Consider the following 26,121-nt stretch of genomic DNA (forward strand, 5'->3'; position numbering starts at 1 on the left):
GCTTTGTTTACCTACTTAAGCCTCAGGAATGGCGGGCGCCCCTCCCCCAGCCTCGCTGCTGCCTTGCGGATAGATCGCGGCAGACTGCTGTGTTAGCAGTGAGGGAGGCTTCGTGGGCGTGGGACCCTCCCAGCCAGGTGTGGGATATATTCTGGTGTGCCTGTATGCTTACAGCGCAGTATTGGGGTGGGAGTTACCCGATTTTCCAGGTGTTGTGTGTCTCAGTTCCCCTGGCTAGGAAAACGGATCCCCTTCCCCCTTGCGCTTCCAGGTGAGGCGATGCCTAGCCCTGCTTCAGCTCTCGCTGGTCAGGCTGCAGCAGCTGACCAGCACCGATTGTCCGGCATTCCCTAGTGAGATGACCCCAGTACCTCAGTTGAAAATGCAGAAATCACCGGTCTTCTGTGTCGCTCGCGCTGGGAGTTGGAGACTGGAGCTGTTCCTATTCGGCCATCTTGCTCCGCCCCGAAGTGAGAGAATATTAATGGGCTCAGACAGGAATAGGTAAAAGAAATGATTCTGTGGACTAAATGATTCTGTGGTCACTGAGCTTGTGTTACTGGCTCTTTCTTGTTCTACAGAGAAAAAATTTCTTCTCATTTTGATATGTTGTTTGCTTTATTTAGGGGTCATCCTGGGAAATCTCTTCATTTTGGTTTTGGTAATTTTTGATTCTCACTTACAGTCCCCTATGTACTTCTTGCTAGTTAACCTGTCCCTCATTGATGTGGGTCTTTCCTCTACCACAATCCCTAAAATAATCTCAGACCTTTTAAATGAATACGATGTAATTTATTTTCAAAGTTGTATGACGCAGATATGCTTCATCCACATCATGAGAGGAGTGGAAATGGTGTTACTCATGCCCATGGCTTTTTATAGATGTGCAGCCATCTGTAAGCTTCTTCATTATTTGAAAATCACGAACCCTAAAATATGTGTTTCATTTGTAATCGCTGGCTGGGTAATTGGGGTGGTCAATGCTATGTCTCAGTTTGCTTTTGTTATAAACTTGCCTTTTTGTGGCCCTAATAAAGTAGACAGCTTTTACTGTGACTTTCCAAAGATTATAAGACTTGCATGCACAGATAGAGCCAAGTATGAGTTTATTGTTACTGCCAACAGTGGCTTCATGACCATGGGCACATTCATCTTGCTAAACCTTTCCTATGTGTTCATTTTGATCACTGTCTGCGAACGTTCCTCAGGAGACTTATCCAAGGCATTTGTCACGTTGTCAGCTCACATCACTATAGTTTTTTTGTTTTTCACTCCATGCATGGTTCTTTATGTCTCGCCTTCTCCTCCACCATCACTTGATAAAAATCTGTTCACTGTTGACTTTGCTATCACCCCTGCCTTAAATCCTGTCATCCATTCATTAAGGAACAAAGACATAAGGGTAGCAATAAAAAGACTGTTCAAAAAGAGATCTTATTCTAAATTTTGTTGACCACATCTCTTTTTGGAGCTTTAAAATGATACATCTAACTGCATACTGGCTTATCTTCACTTAAGCACCTCAAATGTAACATATCCAGAACAAATGCATCATCTGCCACCTGAAATCTGCTACTGCTTCATCTGTAGACAGTGAGGCCATTACCATTACCGTCACGTAAACCCATCAAGCTAAGAATGGATATTCTTTCAGAGAAAAGCATAGTCTACCAAATAACAATTTAATCTTAAAATTTTAGTTATTTCGTAAATAAAGGTATGTAATAACAAGGTTTCTGCTATTTTTAATGTCTAAAAAATAACCCATAAATTGGTTGTAGTGAATGTCAGGAATCATCACACTGGATTGTCATCTATGTCGATCTAGTAGTTTTATTTATTAAATAAAGAAGGCCCAGAGACAAAAATCTCAGTGCAAGTAGTTCATTTGGAAAAGAATTCTAGAAGACACTGGTTCAGAAATATGAACATGAGCAAGAAAAAGGGAGGATGCCAATAAAGGATGCATTAATTTGTATTTACTACAGTGGACACCCAGGGCACATTCTTGCTGTGGCCATCTAGGAGACTCTATAAATTCTAGGACTTGTAGTTGTCCCCCTTAAGAAACAAAGAAGCTGTGCATTTATTTGCTGGGCTAGAGCTGCTCTAGGGCATTTTCTCTGTAGCAATTCTAGGTTTTCCCACCTTGTGAGTTTAGCCTTTGCGATATTCAAAGAAAAGAGATTCTCAGGAGCTCAGAGTAGAGAACAATCCGAATTCCTGGGAGTATTACGTGGAGAGGGGTATGTGCAAGACACCAACCACACTAGAAACAGTATACATCTTTCCATGTGTAGAGGAGTTTATGCTCTATGTGAGTTCACGCCATTATTTATTCTTCAAACACAAGAGTGTTAAAGGAACGAGAGTTCATGGGTCCTGTCATTACTCTTGTTCCCAAGATGACATCCATCATCTTCCTCTTCTACAATCCGTTCCATATTCCCCCCATGTTTATCCAGTGCTTCTGTAGTCTAGGTCACTTCCAAAGACCCACGATTACCATGACCCTGTCAGGCTGTAATTGCTGCAATTACCAATTTACAATTGTCATCATCTATGGTTGATAAAAGTATAGCAGTATTTCTATTTCTTCATGATAATGAAGGTCAATTACAACTGCCAGTATAGTAACCTACTTCTTTGTCTGCAGACCTACACACACAAGGAAGCCAAAATGATGGGGAGTTACTAAAACTATATCCTTATTGGAATGCTTCCTATGTACCCAGAAGAAGCATTTTCCCTACTCCAGCAGAGCTTAATGCTGCAGGTCCAGGAAGCTCAAATTCTCCAAGGGAATTTTAGTGAGAGGAGCCACTCTCACCCTCTATCCTTGGTTTACAAATCTGTACATTCTAGGACCCAATATCTTACAATGTGCATTGGTTCAAAGTATAACATGTTAAAGCACAGAGCCCCAACTCTGCAAAGTACCATCCCTAAATTGACTTAGTTGCACCTTTACATCCACCTTTAAAAGAAATATCTTTTAATGTTCTATCAGACTGATAGATTCTGTTTAATATAGTATATTACAGCACCAGTGGATCATTTGGTTGCATGAATATTGTGGTACCTTCTCTGCTACGAAGTGTTTTCCTTTGTCTTAAGGTGTGTTATGAAGAACATTAGGCATTCTATGCGTCTTTGGATAGTTTAATGGCCAAGGCATTGATGGCAAGAGAGTCAAAGCCACAGATGGAAAACACATTTATCCCAGTAAGAACAAATTGCTGTTCTTCCACTGTGGAGAGGGTAAACAATTTGCCATTACGTTGCCAATTGAATGCCTCCATCATGTCAAGGGTTGAGCATCTATGACTGTTTCTGAAAGGTCAAACATTCAACAGAGACTGTAGCTAAAACTGTCTTAATGATAAGAGATCATGCTGAATTACCCATACAAAAACTTCATACTTGACACTTATCACTACTTTATTCATGAGATTATTGTACAAGTACTAGAGTGACTGAGTCAGGTTCTCAACTCTGCTAGTTAATACTATGCTTGGAGTATACAGTAAGACAAGAAATATAAGAAGTGTACATTTGTTTCTTCCTGTTTTCTTCTGGCTAATGGATCAATTACATCCCATCTTAAGCTGTGTAATTAATCAATATCCGTTTTAAGCAGCAATCCATAGTTGTACAGAAATTAGAAAACCGACCTACACAGAAAAACTAATTGTGAGAACAAATATTATACTAAATTCATTTGACAATTCTCAGCAAAGTGCTTGATTGATCTCTATTTCTGCTTTTCTTAAACACACAAAATGCAAAAGTTAACCCATATGTAATGCAATGGAGGAAATAAATGACATATCAGATCTAGAAACTAATCAATTAGCAATCAGGAGGGAGTTGTGGTAGGAAGTCTGTGCTGTTGAATGTACACTAATCAATGATTCCTTAAATTATTCACAATAAAAAATGATTAGAATAGTTTTTATTTTTAAAAAAAAGCATAGAAACTGATCTAAGTTTTGTCTGGTAATAAAGGTATATTTTCAAAGGAGAGGTGAATAGATCCACGCACTGTGGAGGGAATAAAATATTTTTTGAAAAACAAGCAAAAAGTTGGATTTTTATACACATAGAAATTGAATATGTACATTTCTAAATATTTTTGGATCAAAATATTTCAAAATTAAACCATAAAATGTAGGCAAAATGTATATAATCGTGGCATCAGGTATACAACTTTAAGCAAGGAAGCAAAAGCAGAAACCATGGAAAAATAAAAGTCTGAATTTTACTATATTGAATTTAAACTTTCAAAAACAAAAATATAGACAAAGTAGGAAAAATACGTATGCTTCATGTACGGCAAGTCACTGATACCTATTACATATGAATATTATAAATCATTATATTAATAACCACAACCATTCAAGCTGTCAGTTTGAACAGACAACATAAACGACAAAGCTACATACTCAACAAGATACCAGCAAACCAGCTTCGACAGCACGTTAAGGGGGTCATACAACATAATCGGGTAGAATTTATCTCTGAGATGCAAGAGTGGTTCAAACTATGGAAATCAATAAATGTGATATGCCACACTAACAGAATAAAAAATAAAAATCATATTATCATCTCAATAGATGCAGAAAAAACATAAACAAAAGTAAACGTTATTTCATAAGGTATCAGATAAAACAAATTAGGAATAGAAGGAATGTAACGCAACACAATAAAAGCCATATATAACAAGCCCACGGCTAACATCATAATAGTAAAATCATCATAATGGTAAAAAAATGAAAGCTTTTCCTCTAAGGTCAGAAATAACATAAGGGTGCCCACTCTTGCTATTTCTATTCCATATAGTACTAAAAGTCCTAGCCAGGACAATTAGACAAAATAAAAATAAAAACACCCAAATTGGAAAGATAGAAGCAAACTTTTCTGTTTACAGATAATATAATCTTATATGTAGAAACCTCTTAAAACTTCAGGAAAAAAAAAAAAAAAACTACAGAGTTAATAAACAAGCTCAGTGAAGTTGCAGAATGCAAAATCAGATACAAAAATCAGTAGTGTCTCTATACACTAATAAGGACTTAACAGAGAAAGAAATTAAGAAAACAATACCATTAACAATATAATCCAAAAAAAATACTTAGGAATAAATTTTACTAAACATCTGTATACTTAAAACTATAAAACACTGAAAAAAGAAGTTGAATAAGGCATAAATATAAAACTATCTCATGTTAATAGATTAGAAAAAGTAATATTGTTAAGATGTCCTCACTACTTAAAGCAATTTATACATCTAATGCATTTATTGCAATCTCTTCAAAATTCCAGTGGTATTTTTTACAGAAACAAACAAACAAAAAATCTAAAATGTGCGTGAAACCACAAAAGTCTGTGAAGAGTCAAAGCAATCTTGAGGAAAATGAACAACACTGGAAGCATCACACTACCTTATTTCAAAATCTATTACAAAGCTATAGTGATCAAAACAACATGATACTGTCATAAAAACAGATAAATAAACCTATGGAAAGGAATAAAGAGCACAGAAATAAGTCCACACATTTACATTCAATTGATTTTCAACACCCATGTCAAGAAAACAATGGGGAAAATACAATCTCTTCAATAAATGATGCTGGAAAAACTACATATCCACATGCAGAAGAATGCAGTTGAGTCCTTATTTCATGCCATATGCAAAACTCAACTCAAAATGGATTAAATACAAATTTAAAACATGAAATGGTATAACTACTAGAACAAAACACAGAAAATATTCTTCTTGACATTGGTTTGGGCATTATTTTTTTGATATGACCTCAGAAGCACAGACAAAAAAAGAAAAAATAGACAAATGAGACGATACTAAATTTAAAAACTTCTACACAACAAAAGAAACAATCAATAGAGTGAAAAAGATAACCTCTTCAGTGAGAGAAATACTTGCAAACTACTCATCCAACAGGGGATTAACATCCAGAATATATAAGTAACACAAATATGTCAAAAGTAAAAAAAAAAAATATTTAAAAATCAGCAGAGGACAGGAATAGACATTTCTCAAGAGAAAACATACAAGGGGCCAACAGGTATATCAAAAATGCTCAACATCACTATTTGTCAGGAAAGTACTAATTAAAACCACAATGAGATGTCCCATCACACCTGTTAGAATGGCAATTATCAAAAAGATGAAAGACAGCAATTATTAGAGAGGATGACAGAAAAGGGAACTCTTGTATCATGTACAAATTAAAAATAGAACTATCACATGATTCAATAATCCCACTTCTGGGTATATAGCCAATGGAATTGAAATCAATATGTCGAAGGGATATCTGCACTCCTATGTTTATTGCAGCATATTCACAATGGCCAAGATTTAGAATCAACCTAACTGTTCATAGACAGATGAATGGATGAATGAAATGTGATATGGAAAATTATTCTGCCTTAAAAATAGTAGGAAATTCTGTCATTTGAGACAATGTGGATGAACTTAGAGGACATTATGCTAAGCGAAATAAGCTAGACACAGAAAGACAAATATTGCATGATCTCACTTATACGTAGAATCTAAAAAATTTGAACTCATAGAAGCAGAGAATAGTATGATGGTTACCAGGGTTATCTGGCAGGGAGAGGATAAGGAAATGGGGCATTGTTAATGAAAGGAAAAAAAATTCAATTAGTAGGAATACATTCAGGGGACCCAATATACAACATGCTGACTGTAGTTAATAACGTATTGTATTCTTGAAAATTGCTAATACAGTAGATTGGGAATGTTAATATAATCATATGAGGTAACGTGTTAAGTAACTTCATTTATTCATTCAACAATATACACATATATTAAAACATCACATTGTACTCCATAAATATAATTTTGTCAATTAAAAATAATTTTTAAAAATGAGAAACAAAAAAACTGACATTTTCAGATTAATGAATTAATTCTTCTGTATAAATTTTTAAAAGTAAAAACAAATGTGGCAAAATGGTTTTTAAATATAATTATAAACCAAATTCAAAATAAGCATAAAAGACTATGGACAAAACAAGAAATCCAAATAAAAAATAAACATGAAGAATATTCAAACTCACTTTTTATCAAAGAAATGTAAATTTTAAAATATAGCATTGCTATTGTGTTTTCATAAATAATCATATATCATGGATGAGCCTGTGAGGAAACAGACACTCATACTCTGCAAAACAATGACTATGATAATTATGTCAGATGATGGATTATGTTAATTGGTTGATTGTGGTCATTGTTTCACAATAAATATACATATGTATCAAAACATCACATTACATACCATAAAGATATATAATTTGTTATCAAAAAGAAATATAGCAGTTAAAATTTAAATTTTTTTAAAAACCTCTTTTTGAGGTTTGTACCTCACCTAAGTCTTGCTGTTCAAAATATTAATGCACTCATTTCTCTCATTCATATGTTAATATACAGGGTACGGGCTGTTATAAATTCCTTCGGAATTAGAAAGGAAACTTTATGTACTGAGTGGTCAAAGTTGTATTAACTACTTTTTTTTTGTTTTTGTTTTTGAGCAGCAACAAGATTTATTGTGAAGAGCAAAAGAACAAAGCTTCCACAGCGTGGAAGCGGATCCGAGTGGGTTGCCCAGTTGTATTAACTTCTAATTCAACACTTTAAGATTCTTAATGTTATTGCAGACAACACCAGCTTCACAAGTGTGTGTCCTGCACAGCTGAACAAGATCCCACACTTAAAAGAATCCTACACTTGTTTTAATGCTCTGCTGTCTTTGTCTTTAAATTCTTAAGTTTTTTAACCAAAGTCCTCACAATTTCAGTTTACATTGAGCCCTAAATCATGTAGACATCCTGATTCCAGACAACGTGTCTGAAGGCAGGGTTTACAGGACTTCAAGAACCTTACCTTCTCAACTTTTGTCTGCATCTTTACTCCCAAATACATATGAAGATGATGAAGATAGATGTAGATGGTGCTTCTACCATACCCTCTTCCTGTGCCAAACTTCCTTGATCTAGGATGAGGTCAGTAAACTTCTTCTGTAAAAGATCAAAAGCAAATATTGTAAACTTTACAGGCTCTGGAGTGTCTGTCATAACTACTCGACTGTTTTATTGCAGCATAAAAGCTGTCACAGACAATACAGAAACAAATGAGTGTGACTGGGTTCCAGTGAAATTTTATTTAAAAAGATTTGGCCCATGGATCAAATTTGCCACCTCCAGATCTAGAGAAACACTTTTGAGCCCTTTTATTTTGCTCAACAGTTAAGCATGGCTCCATGTCCCTTATATTTAGTCAGAATTCAGTACGTTTTAAGGAAAGAATGGTTATACAAAGTCATATATTCATTCATTTATACATTTTCAGTGTGGAATGATACATTTTGGAATAGTTAACAGATGATGAAAGTGTTGGTTTCAGTCATCTCTATCCAATGAAGTAAAAAAAAAAAAAAAAGTGTTGGATGGGAAGGAATCAAGAATAGTTATAGGAATATCACCATTGCATTAAAGCTCTCTTCCTTGTTTCTAAAAGAATATCTTGACACACATTGAGCTCACTGTCCTCCACACCATGAATGAGGGCATCTTCAACAATTGTGAATGACATCTTAGTCTCCCTCAACTCAGTTAATCTAAGTAAGCTCATGGTCTCACTTTCCTGTCCTAGAGGGAACATATTTCCTGCATTTTTCTTTTTTTCCTTGCTTCCCATCACCAAGTAACTCTTCTGATATTTTTTCTCTTGGGAAAATTAATATGACCATAGACCTGGTTCCCAAGATAAACCAATGGAGGCCTGGTTACAAGGATCTAAGAAGCATCAATGGGTCACTAACATCTAGTGGTACTAATTAACTTTGTTAACCACTGGGAAGAAAACATACGTACTTTTGTCTTGGAGCTGATTATACTAGAAAGCAGAAATCAAAATTATCAGAGTTTCCCAATGTTACTGCTGCACACCCTGGAACAGAACAGGTAGGTCAGAAAAATGCTCCCAATGTTTGGCAATGCCATGGCAATCCCTTTCTTCTTATATTTCCCTTCAGCATTCTATCTCTTCCACTTTTCTGTTTTCCTCCTATCCCCAGTTATTTCAATCCTTGGAGCATTATTCTTACAACTTTAATCACTAAATTATATTATGCCTGCTAAAGGAGAGATTTCTAAAAGGATTGACATTTATACTGTCTCGCTTTGGAGAATCACTATTACAAGGATCTGTTATCTCTTGTCACCTTCCTTATGTCATATGATACATCATATTTCCCATTGTGGAGACCAAACATGTTCACATCATGTGCATTCCATTCCCACTTGTTTTCCTAACAGGTTATTCCAGGGGAAGTGATTCTCTGTCCTCATATAGAGAATGCTGGGGCCATTCCCTCTGTATGCAATATTTGATAAAGCATTTGATAATGTTAGTCAGTGCCTGAGCCAAGAATTAAAGGGATCATTATCAGAATGAAAATGATTTAATGAAACTGGTGTCTATCAGTTCTGAAAAGGGCCTCTATCACAATGAACTAAGGTAGTTATGAATATAGTTAAAACTTAGGCAATACCATCCTGGACATAGGAACAGGCAAAGATTTCCTGACCAAGACACCAAAACCAATCACGACAAAAGCAAAAATTGACAAGCAGAATCTAATAAAACAATAGCTTCTGCACAGCAAAAGAAGCTACCAACAAAGTAAACAGACAACCTACAGAATGGGAGAAAATATTTGCAAACTATAAGTCTGACAAAAGTCTAATATCCACAGCTATAAGGAACTTAAATTTACAAGAGAAAAACAACCCCATTAAAAAGTGGGCAAATAACATGAATAGACACTTCTCAAAAGATATACATAAGGTTAACAAGCAAGTGAAAAAAAAAGCTCAATATACTGAGCATTAGAGAAACGCAAATCAAAGCCACAATGAGATACAATTTCATATCAGGCAGAATGGCTATTATTAAAAAGTCAAAAATAACAGATACTGATGAGGTTGCAGAGAAAAGGGAACACTTACATACTGTTGATAGGACTGTAAATTATTTCAACCATTGTGGAAAGGAGTATGGGATGGTGATTCCTCAAAAAGCTAAAAGCAGAACTACCATTCAATCCAGCAATTCATTACTGGGTATAAACCCAGAAGAATATAAATCGTTCTACTATAAAGAGTCATGCATGAGAATGTTCATTACAACACTACTCACAATAGCAGAAACATGAAATCAACTTAAATGCCCATCAGTAACAGACTGGATAAAGAAAGTGTGGTACACATACACCATGGATTACTATGCAGTCATAAAAAAGAACAAGATCATGTGTTTGACGGGAACATGGATGGAGCTGGAGGCTATTATCCTTAGCAAACTAATGCAGGAACAGAAATCCAAATACCACATGTTCTCGTTTATGAGTGGGAAATAAATAATGAGAACTATAAACACAAAGAAGGAAACAACAGGCATTGGGGTCTTCTTGAGGACGATGGGAGGAGGGAGAGGAGCAGAAAAGATAACTGTTGCGTACTGGGCACTACCTGGGGGATGAAATAATCTGTACAACAAACCCTCAGAACATGAGTTTACCTATGTAACAAACCTTCACATGTACCCCCGAACCTAAAATAAAAGTTAAAAAAAAAGAGAAAAATCCGTGTGCATGATACATCAGTTAACAAGGCACTGGTGACATTAGTTTTAAGCATTATTGTCTCTTTGTGTTTTTGGTCTCAGAAAGGTTACAATTTCCCTTAGTTCCTTAGGGCAGAGAGAATCTTCAGTCACTGAAGTCAGGAGACACACATTCTATCTGATTTTCTACATTACCCCTTTGAAAAGGTTACCCCCTTATTAGTGTTAAAGCCAAGATATCCAGCAGGGATAGCAACCAACTCTTAAGGGACTCTGCCTTAGAAGGATTCCTGATTCTTTAATGTTTTCTAAAGAAGCAAAAAAAAATTTTTTTTTCTCTTTCAGTTTGTTTGAATACACTCTTTTCTCACTGCTCTGAGCATGAATTCAATATTTCAGGGCAAAGTAACTAAACGTTAGAACCAACTCCTGATAAGTCTTGAACAAAAGATGGGATCCTCTATAAACAGGTTAACTGCCACAACATGGTAGTATTTAGAGTTACTAGTAAGTCTGATGCCACTACACAATTCTAAATTTTCTCTTTATGATGGTTGTTTCATTCAGTCTTATCTCTTTTAGAAAACATAGGAAAAAGTTATTTAATAATAAAATTATTTGGCAAAATGAAGGTATGGCTTATAGGAGTGTTTTCCTATTGTTTTCAGTGTATGACTCACTGTTCTAAATAACTGGGACACTCAAGGATTCTGTAAAATGCCATCCAGTTATCATTTATATTCCCTAACTCAAAATTCATTCATATGGATTCATTTTTTTCTAAACAAGTTAGCATGTAGAATTTCGATTAAAATTTGGCATACAACACCCAGGTATTTTTTCATAATGCACCCAATAACTGTCATTCACTAATTGAGAATGGTGATTTAACAAAGGGTAATCAAATTATGAAACTAATGCCACAAAACATCTGTCTCTAACTGTCGTGTGTCTGTATGTGTATAAGAGGGAGAGAGAATTTCACTCCCTCCATAAATCTCAGTGTTTTCTTTTTTCTTTCCTTTCCTCACTCTTCTTTCTCTCCTATTGCTTTCATTTCCTTCTCATAATTTTTATTTAAAAAAATAGCAATATAGAAAATAACAAAGTATAGATGGTCAACCTTTTTAATATTAAGTTTACCTAAAATGCCATTATCCAAAGTGGTTCTCTGGAGAGGTTGATGTATATACTTACATATTTTACAGTATATTCAAATAAAGAGTATGTTACATAAGACATATCCTTTTGTAACCAACTTTTGTCATTAACAATTTACTGGACTTGTCAACAAACCTAAATCTGTATCATCTGTAATGGCTGCATTCATTTTGGTATGAATCTTAATTACCCCTTTTGGCATTATTTAATGATTTTCTCATATGTCACTCTTAAATGTACTTCTAATTTTTCACTTTAGATCACATAATGAATGTATCCAAATATATGTTATAGATAGATACCTTCAAACTTTCTACTTATACCTAGTGATAATAACAGATGCTTTCTCTAAAGTGTAGTTGGTATCAATTTTACTGACCTTTAAAAACATCTTAATGGGGCAAAGTTCAAATATTTGATGACCAGCTATCGTGACCTTTATCTCTATGGCTCTATGGGGCCCTGTAGTTTTTACGTGCTCTTAGTGTATCATGATTAAATATTTTGTTTTAGTAAAGACAGCGTTATTTCTCACCTTCGTATTCAAATTGTCAAAGGCATTAATCCTAGAGCAGAACTCTCAAAAGCACCAACTCTGATTCCTAACAAAGCATAGAAAAGCCCTCCTTCTGAGTTTCAGATACTCTTTTTGAGGGGTTTGAGTTTCACTTTATTTAAAGTGAGTCTTAATCCTCCAACAAGTCAACAAGTGATTGGCTAGAATCACACATATTGGAAAACCATCAGAAGAGTAAGCCTTTGCATTTTATGCTACTGTACCTCTGAGATTAATTGCTCTTTCCCTCATTGGCCAGTCACTCTTAAATGTGTGATTAATGCCTGAGATTGTGTGAAGTAAAAGATTGATCAGAGAGTACATCTTCTAAGGGTATATGCAGATAAATACAATTAAGGGTATTAACATTTCAAGCATGGGTGACTATTTCTTACATGGAAGATGTTTTATTGAAAATAGGTGAATAAGACTGAAGCAGCCATAATTACTGCATGATAAGCACGGTAAAGAAGTACTCTGTTAGGGAAGTTATATTCTTTGCCCCCCTAATCCTTCACTCTACCTGCCATATTCCCACATGATTTTTTCTTTACTGTTTTTGTCTAATAACTTATGATCACCCACATTTCCCCAATTCATTTATCTTTCTTTCATTTTCTCTGTTTGTGTGTTTTCTATCTTCACATTTCAGCACTTGCCACATATTTCCCACAAAAACATTTATGGTCAAACAATACTTCAACGTGTAGTATTTGTATTTCTCAATTCTTCCTTACTTTCTTCCTTCAGAATACTAAAGTTTCTTTTCTACTGACTGAGTCAATGGTCAATGGATGGAGTAAATAATTCTGTGATATCTAAATTTGTATTGATCAGACTTTCAAGTTCTCCGGAGAGGCGTCTTTTTATTTTTTGGTTCTTCTCTATGTTCTATGTGGGAATTATCCTGGAAAATCTCTTCATTGTGTTCACAGTAATTATTGACTCTCATTTAAATTCCCCAGGTACTACCTACTGGCCAACAATTCTCTTCTTAATCTGGGTCTTTCCTATACTACAGTTCTGACCTTTTCACTAACTGCAGCATCGTATCTTTTCCAAGATACATGATACAGATATTTTTCATTTGTGTCATGGGTAAAATTGAGATGGTGCCGTTCATAACCATGGCATATAGCAGGTACACTGCACTCTGTAAGTCTCCCCATTACCTGACCACAATGAACCCAAAATGTGTGTTTTCTTTGTTAGAGGCATCCTGGATAGTCAGAATAATCCATGCTGCATCTCAGTTTGTTTTTGCCATAAACTTGCCTTTTTGTGGCCATAATAGAGTAGATGGTTTTCACTGTAATTTTCCTTGTGTCATAAAACTTGCTTGTGTAGACATTTACAAACTAGAGTTTGTAGTCATTGCTAACAGTGGGCTTATATCCATGGCTGCCTGTTTCTTATTAATTATATCCTATATTTTCATTTTGGTGACCATCTGGAATCCTTCTTCAGGAGACTTATCTAAAGCATTTGTTTCATGTCAGATCACATCAGAGTAGGGATTTTATTTTTTATGCCTTGTATATTTCTCTTTGTGTGGCCTTTTCCTAAAACAACACATGATTAATATTTGTTCATTGTTCCTTTTGTTCTCACCCCTGTCTAGAATCTACACATTAAGAAGCAAAGACATGAGAGTCTCCATGGAAAGACTGGGAAAATGGATTGTAGGTTCTAGCAGGATCTCATAATAAATGGTGCATATCCAGAGTGCAAGATGATTCAGTCTCACCAAGAACACTGAGAGTCACATGGCTATCAGCATTATTGTGATAAGAACTACTATTTGTGGAGATAGTTCAGCAAACGTGCCATGTAGAAATTGATTAAGTCAGAGTTATCTTTAACTTGCCACCACAGAGAAGAGATTAATTTCATACACTTCCATTGAGAAGAGGTAAGAATACAAAACCAAGCTGATTTGCAGGAATAAACTTGATATTCAAATACTATTTCCTGAATGACATTTTCTGAGACAAGCTAATTGTAATTACTTTCAGCTTCAAAAAATAATAAATTTATCTCATAGTAAGCTTACAGATAGAATAAATAAAACATGAATTTAGGTAAATTATAAGTCAATATTTAAGTATATTTTTAAAATTTCTATTTTAATTTCTGTTTAAATTAGAATAACAAAAAAAATTATGTAATACCTGTGCAAAGCCCTGAATGCAGACTTTATCTTGAGCTTTGTCAGTTTACAATGTTATTTCAGTTTTGTGCTCAGATTTGAGTGATTGCAGGAAGAGAGTAAAGTTCTTTAATGCTGTCAATACTTTAAAATAGAGTATTTGCACTTTTTCCTGCCTATTATTCTAAAAATGAGAACATTCCAAAAGTCAGTCATCCCAGTTTATTCTAAAAAGATGTGTAGAAATACTGGTTGTTTCACAAGAGACTAATCACCCAAGGATATGTGTTTAGAGATATTGGTTTCTTAAATATGGTTTTCTAGTCAGGCAAAGGATTCCCTGGAGCTTATACATCTGTGGTTGGTATTTTGGGATAAGAATAAAGCTAGAAATAGTGAGGCATATCCAATTTCATTGATGATTTTTACATTTGAAATAAAAGCTCTATTGAAGTTACACATACTTTTTCATGTATTTGTTTCTACTGCTTTGTAAATTAAAATCGCTCAATTAAGAGAAACTGGTGTCTGTGATTCTCCAAGAACCTTCCTAAGTTATTCTACTTAGAATAATTGCTTTATCATTCATATGAATGAGAATTTCTTCTCTTAATCATTGCTAATCTCCTCCATCTTCAAATACTCTACCTGGCTTCTAAAACACCATGGCTTCCTGACTTTTCACCTATGGCTTAGGCAAGTCCTTCCCTGTGTCTTTTGTTGAATGTTTCTCATCTGCTTAATCACCAATCAACCTATTGCCCACAATTTCATATTTGGCCTGTTTTCACTTAGATTCTATCACTACATATCACCCATTCCCACAGCTTTAATTACCATCTAAACACTAGGGGCTCTCAAACCTTGTATTATCTTCCCTTCCCTTTCCCTTTCCCTTCCCCTTCCCCTCCCCTCCCTTTCCTTTCATGTTGTGGGAAGTCAGGGACCCCGAATGAAGGAACTAGCTGGAGCCACAGCAGAGGAACATAAACTGTGAAGATTTCATGGACTTTTATCAGTTCCCAAATAATACTTTTATAATTTCTTATGCCTGTCTTTACTTTAATCTCATAATCCTGTTATCTTCGTAAGCTGAGGATGTACGTCACCTCAGGACCACTGTGATACCTGTGTTAACTGTACAAATTGATTATAAAACATGTGTGTTTGAACAATATTAAATTAGTGCACCTTGAAAAAGAACAGAATAACAGCGATTTTTATGGAACAAGGGAAGACAACCATAATGTCTGATTGTGGGGTCGGGCAAAGAAGCCTTATTTTTCTTCTTGCAGAGAGTCTATAAATGGACATGCAAGTAGGAGAGATATCACTAAATTCTTTTCCTAGCAAGGAATATTAATATTAATACCCTGGGAAAGGAATGCATTCCTGGGTGGAGGTCTATAAATGGCCACTCTGGGAATGTCTGTCTTATGCAGTTGAGATGAGGAGTGAGATATGCCCTGGTCTCCTTCAGAACCCTCAAGCTTACTACGGTGGGGAAAATCTCCACCCTGGTAAATCTGTGGTCAGACCAGTTCTCTGCTCTGGAACCCTGTTTTCTGTTGTTTAAGATGTTTATCAAGACAATACATTCACTGCTGAACATAGACCCTTATCAGTGGTTCTGTTTTTGCCCTTTGCCCTGTAATCTTTGTTGGACCCTTATCAGTGGTTCTGCTTTATCCCTTTGTCCTCTTCCCTCACAAGCATGTGATCTTTGTTAGACCCTTATTACCAGTTATGCTTTTTGCGCTTTGAAGCATGTGATCTTTGTACCTACTCCCTGTTCTTACATCCCCTCCCCTTTTGAAACCCTTAATAAAAACTTACTGGTCTGAGACTTAGGCAGGCATCACGGTCCTACCAATAGGTGATGTCACCCCCAGTGACCCAGCTGTAAAATTCCTCTTTTTGTACTGTCTCTCTTTATTTCTCAGCCGTCCAACACTTATGGAAAATAGAAAGAACCTGCAGTGAAATATTGGGGGCAGATTCCCCCAATACTTTCATTCGTTCTTTCTTTTTTAAGGGGCAGGGTCTCACTATGTTGCTGAAGCTGATCTCAAACTCCTGACCTCAAGGAATCTGCCTGCCTCAGCCTCCCAAGTAGCTGAGAATACAGGCACAAGCCATTGCACCTGGCCCTGGTACTATTTCTTGAGTTCATAATCCACAAATCTAACCTCCTGCTTTCCTGGATGCCACACAAGGTCTTCCACTCAACAAATCTGCAACTAAACTAGCCTTTGTCTTCTCAAAACTAGTCTTCTTTCAGTGTTCTCAGTCACAATAATTTGTACCAAATAGTTACCTAGTTGCACAACCCAAAATCTGGGAAAAATAATAGATTTCTTTCTCCCCCATACCCCAAAATCAATAAATCATCAAGTCTTATTTATTCTAAACTTCCAAAGAGCTCTTACATATGTTCCTTTATTTTCATCTGTAATGCCATTATTCTTGTCTAAGCCTACCTATGCCATTTTTGGAAGAGAATATAGTCACCTATGTGATCTTCCCACTTAAAATCCCATTATCTACACTTCAGTAAAAGAAAAAATATTAATCAAAGCATGTAATTCTTTTGCTAAAGACACTTCACATGCTTCCCTGCCCTTAAACTGGTACATTATCATGATATAGTAGGCCATCCAAGACTTGGCTTCCTTCCTCTTCTTCAGTCTCAGAGAATAACATACTCTTTCCCTGCAACTCCAGATCCAATTTGGTTTTCTTTTACTTGCCTGGAAGTTTTAAATTCTATCAACTCTGGGGCTTTCCACTAGCTAATCATTTTGTGTACAATATTTGTCCTTCATGTTTTGCCTCTTAACATCTGTTCATTCTTCAGCTTTCAGTTTCATCATTTTACCAGGGAGACTTCCCAGAACCCGAGTCCAGAAGAGTTCCTTGCATTGTACATTCTTCTAGCACTGCCTAGTACCTCTTTTGTAAGACTAACAGCCCTCAAAATTTCTCGTTCAATGATGTCTTCCTCATTACATTTTAAGTTTGACATGAGCAAGACTTTGTCATGTTCACCTCTATCACATCATAAATATAGCAAGGGGTAAAACTTTTGCAACATGACTAATGTATTGAATGATGCTTCAGCTTTCTTCTTACATTCAATCACAGGACATATGACTAAAGAACTTCCTTCTCCTACTAAGGACATGAACTCATCCTTTTTTATGGCTACATAGTATTCCATGGTGTATATGTGCCATATTTTCTTAATCCAGTCTGTCGCTGATGGACATTTGGTGGATGCAGCTGGAATCCATCATTCTCAGCAAAATATCACAAGAACAAAACCAAATACCGCATGTTCTCACCCATAGGTGGTAATTAAACAATGAGATCACTTGAAGACAGGAAGGAGAGCATCACACACCGGGTCCTATTGTGGGGAGGGGGTAGGGCAGGGATAGCATTAGAAGATATACCTAATGTAAATGACAAGTTAATGGGTGCAGCACACCAACATGGCACATGTATACATATGTAACAAACCTGCACGTTGTGCACATGTACTCTAGAACTTAAGTATAATAATAATTAAAAAAAGAGTCTAAAGAGCAAAAAAAAAAAAAAAAAAAAAAAAAAAAAAAAAAAAAGAACTTCCTTCTCTTTTTAATCTCCTTTTCTATTCTCAATTAATTTCCTCTGCCTGCATCACCTCAAGTCTCTGGGGTGAAATCCACTAATGAATTCCTTTTGCAGCTTAAGCCAATTCCAATCTTGAGCCAATCTCAGGTGAAGAAGCCTGTAAATTATCACTCTCAGTCCTCTCTTGTACTGCTAGGTCTCATGAACTCTTCATTAACAACTCCAGCTTCTCTGTTACCCCAAAAGCCTTTTGCTGCCAAGAAAACCCATGATTCACACCTCAGGAGATAGCCTTCAAATCACAATATGTTCTGTATCTCGCTGGCCAAGTCCCTAAACTTATTTCTGCCTATATCCTCCCTCATTCATTTCAATAAGCTGTTCTGCCTGGTACCCCAGTTTCCCACTTAGAACAATGGCACATCAGGACAGGAGCACATTGGCATAATAGAATGACTTATGTACTGCTCACTGTGTTACAGAAGAGAACTATGTGGGGGCAACAGAAGAGATTTTCCTCTCATGTCACTGTAGTTATGGTTTCCCTAAGCACCTAAACTGTTTTACCTCATCTTATGTAGACAATGATTCATGTAACTGACTGTGTGTCCTAATTTTAGTAAATATTCTGCTTACATCTTTTTGGAATGTTACTATTTTTCAAAAATTAATTTGGGATCAACCAACATTTCTTATTCTGCTGCTGTTCTAGAGAAAATCATTTTCCTCATTTCTGAACAAGAGAAAATGAAATACAGCTCTAAACAAATGCCACTGTAAACCAAGGTAGAGCCTTTGCACTTTCAGGTCAACCATGATAACCTAGAGATTAGATTTTTCTGTGTCTGTACATCAATAATAAAGCCAAGCTTCTCCAAGGGGGATCTACTAGGCTTGTCTCAATGGCTCAATACAGGTCCTTTATTCTGTTATTATCTCACCCTCATGGAAACATATTCTTGTTACAGATAACTCAGAATGACTCTCTATATTTTTTCTTTTATATTTGTATCTGTTTTTCCAATACCTCTGAAAAAGTTGATCCAAAAAAACACAAGTTTTAATTGTAACCAGTCAATTCAGGAAGGATAAAGTTCAAAAACTTTCAAAGAAACCTTCCTCCCCAACACCCTAAGTTTGGGAGCACAGGTAGGCATCCAGAGGTAAACATTTGCTATAACTGATAACAGGAGAAAGATCCACTTATTCACCTGTTATCAATTATAGGCACTGTATTTAAAAATCAGATGTTTTAGATTTATTTCTTTAAATTTCATTTATGGTACCATAAGTGAAGGTATGTCTGTCCACCCTGAATATATTTTCACTCCCTCATCTCAGTCATTCCAAACAATTCATACGCTAAGATTACCCATGCTAAATGGGGATTCTTTTTTACTAGCCAATATAGTACCTCAAATCCTTCCTTCTTTCCCTCTATTTCATCAGCAGGCAATTCTTTTGATACTTTTCTCTTGGGGAAATAGTGCGACTCAGAGATCTAGTCCCCCAGAGAAACTAATAATGGGCTGGGTATTGCCTGTCTCAGCAGCATCAGTGGGTCACTCTCCTGTGCAGCTAATTAGCTTCCTTTCCAATATGAAGAATTTTATATATAGCTTTGTCTTTGGGGTATTATTTACCTAAATGAAGATTAAGTTACCTGAATTTCTCCTTCTCCTAAAAATGCACATCCTATGACTGAAAAGACAGGTAAAAGAGATGCTTTTAATTACAAAACTTTCCCTGCCATGGTTGTTTCTATCTCTCTATCCTTCTAAACTCCCTTTCAATTTCTTCTCTTCTGTAAAATATTTGTGCCCCAAATCTTCTGCTTTCTGAAATATTTTATCTTTTTCTTCCACACTATCTCTTATTTTCAAAATTTAATGATTAAATTATGTCTTATAAAACTAATCCCACATATAAACCCCTACGATAATTTCAGTTTGTCCCTTTAGTATGAAGTTCTTTAAAGATGCATAGTTTTCTGACTTTCATGCTCTCCAATTCATTATAAACTTCATTGTCCACTGCGAAAAGGAGATGTCTGGTCTCAGTTCTTCCCATCCTATTTGAAAACCAGATTTAGTTTTAAACCAGAGGAAGGGAATCTCAAGTATTTCCCTCTCATAGTCTGGTATGATTCTCTCTCTTTTGGTATTATCTTCCTCCACATTGGAACACTCCAGCCAATGCATAGGCTGAGAGGTTATCTCAGATTCAGAAAGATTCTGGCCTTATCCCAGGGGAGGGTACAGAGGAGCTGATGGCTATGAATTCTGAAATGGAATAAGAAAGGCAGTTGGGAAGAGAAATGCCCTGTGAAAAAGAAGAAATAATCTTTTAGGAAGGAAAGGCTAATTTTATTTTAAAACAAAATAAGAACTCAAGAAATAAGAGGGTTCTTCCAATAGGTTACAGTGATCTGTCAAACATATATGGGCTTCCAGGTTTTTCTAAAGACTGTTTCTACTAAGAAAGCATGACCACTATTGAGAAAGGCCATTAAACTGGAATTTAGGAGGCCTGACTTCTGATTCTGACTTCTTGAATGTATTGTTAGCCATTTAAACACACTGTTGTTTCTCTTTCTACCTGTAGAATCTCAAAGTTCTTTCCCACTTCTGTACAAAACTGTAATTCTGAACATCCTTTTTGGTTTAATATATGTCTGCATTTCCTGTTTGAAGATATGTGTCCCAGATCCTAAATGACTGACAAATTTTAAATCTCCAATAGGAAAGATGACAAACTCTATGGAAACTTGGCTTCTGAAGAACTCCTAGGAGTTTCCCAAAGTCATCAGTGTTTCCTAAGAAGGCAGAGAAATCAAACACATGGTCTTTTCCTCCAAACAAGCTCCTTTGGGTCATCAGGATTTCTTCAACAATAACATGTAATAATTCCAAATGTTTGTAATAGAAGGGGTGGGACTTTCTTCACTTATTTAAATACTCCCTTTTTTATACTACTGAGTTTTCATCAAAAATACAAGCTTGTGGAGGAGTACTTTAAAATGTAACTTCTCTCTGTTTTTGTGGGGGCTACTATTTATTTCTCACATTAACAATTTATTACTCTGTTTTTAGAAAATTCATTCATCAAGTATTTCTTGAGCTTTTTCTATGAGGCAGGTACTGTTTTGGGCAGGTAATACAGCACTGAACAAAGTAAAAAGTTTCCCTGCACTCATGGACTTTAGTTTTACATTTATGAAAAGCTACAAATATTAGAATAAGTAAAATACTGCCTGGAGGCTAAAGGCATATTTTGATCACTTATTCCCTAATTCTTTTAGGAGAGAACTCACCTGTCAGTTAGCGGAACCATTACCAGTGATATCCAACTATACATTCCATCCCACCATACCTCATTATCACACCCATTCACTCACAAGCTTAAAGTCTTAACTTTTCTCCATATCAGTGACTATTTCCTACAGCTTTTCTTTTACTTTCCACGTTTGCAGTGACAATATACATAAACAGTATATGAAAACTCAAGTAAAATCTACTCTTTCAGGTGTTCATAATGCATCAATGTATATTGCTTTAAGCCATGAAGGTAACCTAAGTAAACACATACCATGTTCCACCAATGCTTCTTTTGATCATCATTTTATCTTCCTCTTTTTTTCTTTAGAATTCTTTCTTATTCCTTCACCTGACCCTTCTTTCATTCTCCAACTTTCTTTCCAATTCATCTTTATTCTTCCCTTTCCTTTTTACTCTCTTTAAACATTCTATTGACTCTGATTCCTCCACACTAATATTGAACACCCATAGTTTCATATTTTGGATTGTGATTGTTTTATTTTAAAATGGTAAATGTTCATGTTATAAAGATAATTTTTCAGTCTTTAGACTAATAGGTTCATGTAGCTTGGAATTTTCCTCTTTAAAAAAATTAATGATCACCCACACTCCAAGACAAACACCATTTCAGTAGCAATATGAATTTCAGTAGTAATAGGAATCTCCAAATCTGAAAAGTAATTCAGACATTAATTGCTTTAATTGTTTTGTAAATGATCTTATAAGATGAAATATCACTTTCATGATGAGAGTCCTAGAGTGCTTGGTTTATATATTGTATCTTAGTTTTAACAGGATAAAACACTTGATCCTAAGCAGTAAACATGATTCTTCAGCTTCAACTTTATTTCCTTATAAATAAATATGTATGAATTGGTGTTGAGCTTAGTAAGTCACCAAACACCTTCTGCTCAGCAGCATAAAGGACATTTCCATTAAACCTCCCAGGCATAATCTTATTTACTCTATAATGCTTCCCAGGTTCAATTCCTCTCCCAAAATTCTTTGTTCCTAAGCCCCTGTGATCTGGGTGATCTAAATATGGGCAAGAAGTCCAGGGATAGCAGTATGAATGAAGTGAAAATAGTAAAACATAGTTTAAAAATGTACAGATTCTCTCTGATTTATAATAGGGTTATGTCCTGAGAAATCCATCGTAAGTCAAAAATGCATTGAATATTCCTAATCTACCTCACATCACAGTTTAGCCTAGCCTACCTTAAATGTGCTCAGAACACTTAGCTTATATAAGATCACCTAATACAATGCCTATTTTATAATAAAGTATTGAACAGCTCACGTAATATATTGACTACTATTCTCAAGTACAGTTTCTTCTGAATGCATGTCACTTTCTCACCATTGTAAAGTCAAACAATTGTAGGTCAAACTATCACAAGCCAGAGACCATCCATATGTATTTCATTCAGAAAATGCTGGAAAGAGCATTTAAGAGAATACCTAGATGAGAGAAGGTAGAAATCCATACACAAATTGACTGAGAGTTTTTAAAAATGCATGCATATTGTGGAGATAGAAATCAAATCTATTTGTCTCCATCTGCCATATTCTTCCCAAAATATTATCTCTTCTTATCCCATTGTACTATATTGCATTTATTTGACCATTTATTGTGTATCTCTTAATATTTCCCACTTCATCATTACTAGCCTCACTGACTCTGAACTTGATAAGAGCACCCGAGCATTAATGTTTCTTATAATTATTTAATGATTACCAGAATTCGTTCAGTATGGCCAGGTCTGGTCAAAGTGAGGCAGGCGAGATGCTTTGTCAACTGCCTGGATGGAATGTCTCAAGAGGATTCCATTTCATGATAGCATTATACTAAGTTCAAGAAGTTTAATCAGGACCCTTCACTTACTTAACTATACCTCCTTGAGAATCCTATCTATGAAAACATTCTAGTCGTTTGTAAAAATGATTGATTAGATGAGGGAAGTAGTAGAGTTCTTTATTTCTTTAGTTGGTTTGCTCTCTTATAAGAGTCAATCCTAGTTTTCAAAATTCTTAATAAACCATTTATTCCTTCAGCTTTCTATGCCATTTGATGTTTTGTCAAAATATATATACAATATATATCTATATACCGAAAGTATTTCAAAATCTAGAAACAGAGCTTTAGAGCTTTGTAACGCTCTTTTAAAAATCAAAAGCAACTGTTATTTAAAATGTTGTACTATGCAATTTGTTTACATTACTCTTAGTATTTTTAAGAAAAGTCTTCCCAATATTATAAATGCATCTATCAATATTTATTTTAATAACTGTTATTACAGTCCATCATGTACATGCATTATACTTAAACCTAATGCTTGGTATTTAAATTGTTTCAAGATTGTATCACTGTCAATAAAGTGTGATGAATATTTCTATGCTGAAAACTTCTGTAAAAATAGAATTCCAAGAGTATTATTGCACCAAAAGGCATGGACTTAAAATTCTTGATACATGATTTCAAAATATTTTAAGGTTTGAATCAGTCTATATTCCCTCCAGCAGTGTATAAAAGTGTCAGTTTCACTGATCCTCAGCCAGTTTGGGTAATAATAATTGTAAAACTTTTTTTTTTTTTTTTTTTTTTTTTTTTGAGACAGAGTCTCCGTCACCAGGCTGAAGTGCAGTGGTGTGATCTCAGCTCACTGCAACCTCCACCTCCCGGGGTCAAGCTATTCTCCTGCCTCAGCCTCCCAAGTAGCTGGGACTACAGGTGTGCACCACCACGCCCAGTTAATTTTTGTTATTTTTAGTAGAGGTGGGTTTTCACCAAGTTGGACAGGATGGTCTCAATCTCTTGACCTCGTGATCTACTCTCCTCAGCCTCCCAAAGTGCTGGGATTACAGGCGTGAGCCACCATGCCTAGCCTGTAAAACTTTTTCCTAATTTAACAGAAAGATAATAGTATTAAATTGTATCATATTTATTTGATTTCTAAGACACACACACATATATCTATATATACAAATAGATGTATAGCTTACATTTTAATTCTTCCTTCATTTGTTCATTTATTTGGTCTTGGAGATTTTGTGAAATTGTTTAAATTCTTTTTTATATTATGAAGATATCAATCTTTTGTCTGTACAGTATTTCAAATTCACATATGATTCACGTGTTAATGTGGGGTAGATCATTATAGGCACATGTAGGAAACAGCTTTCAGAGGTGCCTTAACTGTAATTATGCATTTGTATTCTCATTTCCAGTTTTTATTTAATGTTATTATTGATTACATTTTTTAAGATTCTGTATTTTTAAAACTATTTAATATATTTTTATATATTTATATACAATCTTGCCATTTTCTAGGATTTCATATTTCTTTATTTCTGTTTTCTACCTTTTTTTGCCTGATTTTTTGAGTTTTTATGCATTCTTTTCCACTTTCTTAAGGTGCTAATAAGTTCATGTATTTGAGCAAACGAGAACATTTAGAGCAATAAACTGCCTATAAGCACAGCTTTGTCCATATTACATTAACATTTTATACCCTGGGTTCCCACTATTTTTAAATAATCTATTATCAAATAAAAGATTTGTTAATAATAAATTTTAAATTATTAACACTTAACACATTATTTTCAGTCCCACTAAGTTGATTCCTCCTTTCTTTTCTTTCAGGTTGCTTCAGAGTCTTCCCTTCTATCTGATTCAATGAACCAAGTAAATGACTCTGAGGTTACAGAATTTGTATTACTTGGACTTGCACAATCCTTGGAAATGCAGTTTTTTCTTCTTCTCTTCTTCTCTTTATTCTATGTGGGAATTATCCTGGGAAACCTCTTCATCATGTTGACAGTGATCTTTGATCCTCACTTACACTCCCCCATGTATATTCTGCTGGCCAACCTATCGCTCATTGACTTGAGCCTTTCTTCTACCACAGTTCCTAGGTTGATCTATGATCTTTTTACTGATTGTAAAGTTATTTCCTTCCATAATTGTATGATACAAATGTTCTTTATCCATGTTACGGGAGGAGTTGAAATGGTGTTGCTGATAGTCATGGCATATGATAGGTACACTGCAATCTGCAAGCCGCTCCACTATCTAACTATTATGAATCCCAAAATGTGCATGCTTTTGGTAGTAGCAGCTTGGGTCATTGGGGTGATTCATGCTATGTCTCAGTTTGTTTTTGTCATAAATTTACCTTTCTGTGGCCCTAATAATGTTGGGACCTTTTATTGTGATTTCCCTCGGGTTATTAAACTTGCATGCATGGACACTTACGGGCTAGAATTTGTGGTCACTGCCAACAGTGGATTCATATCTATGGGCACCTTCTTTTTCTTAATTGTATCATACGTCTTTATTCTGGTTACTGTCCGACGACATTCCTCAAATGATTTATCCAAAGCATTCTTCACTTTGTCAGCTCACATGACTGTAGTGGTTTTGTTTTTTGCTCCATGTATATTTCTCTATGTGTGGCCTTTCCCTACTAAGTCATTGGATAAATTTTTTGCCTTTGTGAACTTCGTTGTCACCCCTGTCTTAAATCCTGCCATCTATACTTTAAGGAACAAAGATATGAAGGTTGCAATGAGAAGGTTAAGTCAACAGATTTTAAATTCTAGGGAGATGACATAACGGATTTGGTTCATGAGAGCACAGGATAAATGCCAT

The 26,121-nt window shown here is 35.4% G+C and overlaps 1 protein-coding gene across 1 annotated transcript; it reads left to right on the forward strand.

The window, feature by feature from the left end:
* Positions 1–520: 520 nt before the first annotated feature.
* Positions 521–1,453, forward strand: LOC104682652 (olfactory receptor 4F21-like; the record flags this gene model as incomplete). The annotated part of the gene is made up of 1 exon (XM_010389361.1): positions 521–1,453. A coding segment is annotated over one exon (933 nt), but the record flags the coding sequence as incomplete, so codon positions are not given.
* Positions 1,454–26,121: the final 24,668 nt, after the last annotated feature.

This window comes from Rhinopithecus roxellana, chromosome 5 (assembly GCF_007565055.1).
Source record: "Rhinopithecus roxellana isolate Shanxi Qingling chromosome 5, ASM756505v1, whole genome shotgun sequence".
Lineage (NCBI taxonomy): Eukaryota > Metazoa > Chordata > Mammalia > Primates > Cercopithecidae > Rhinopithecus > Rhinopithecus roxellana.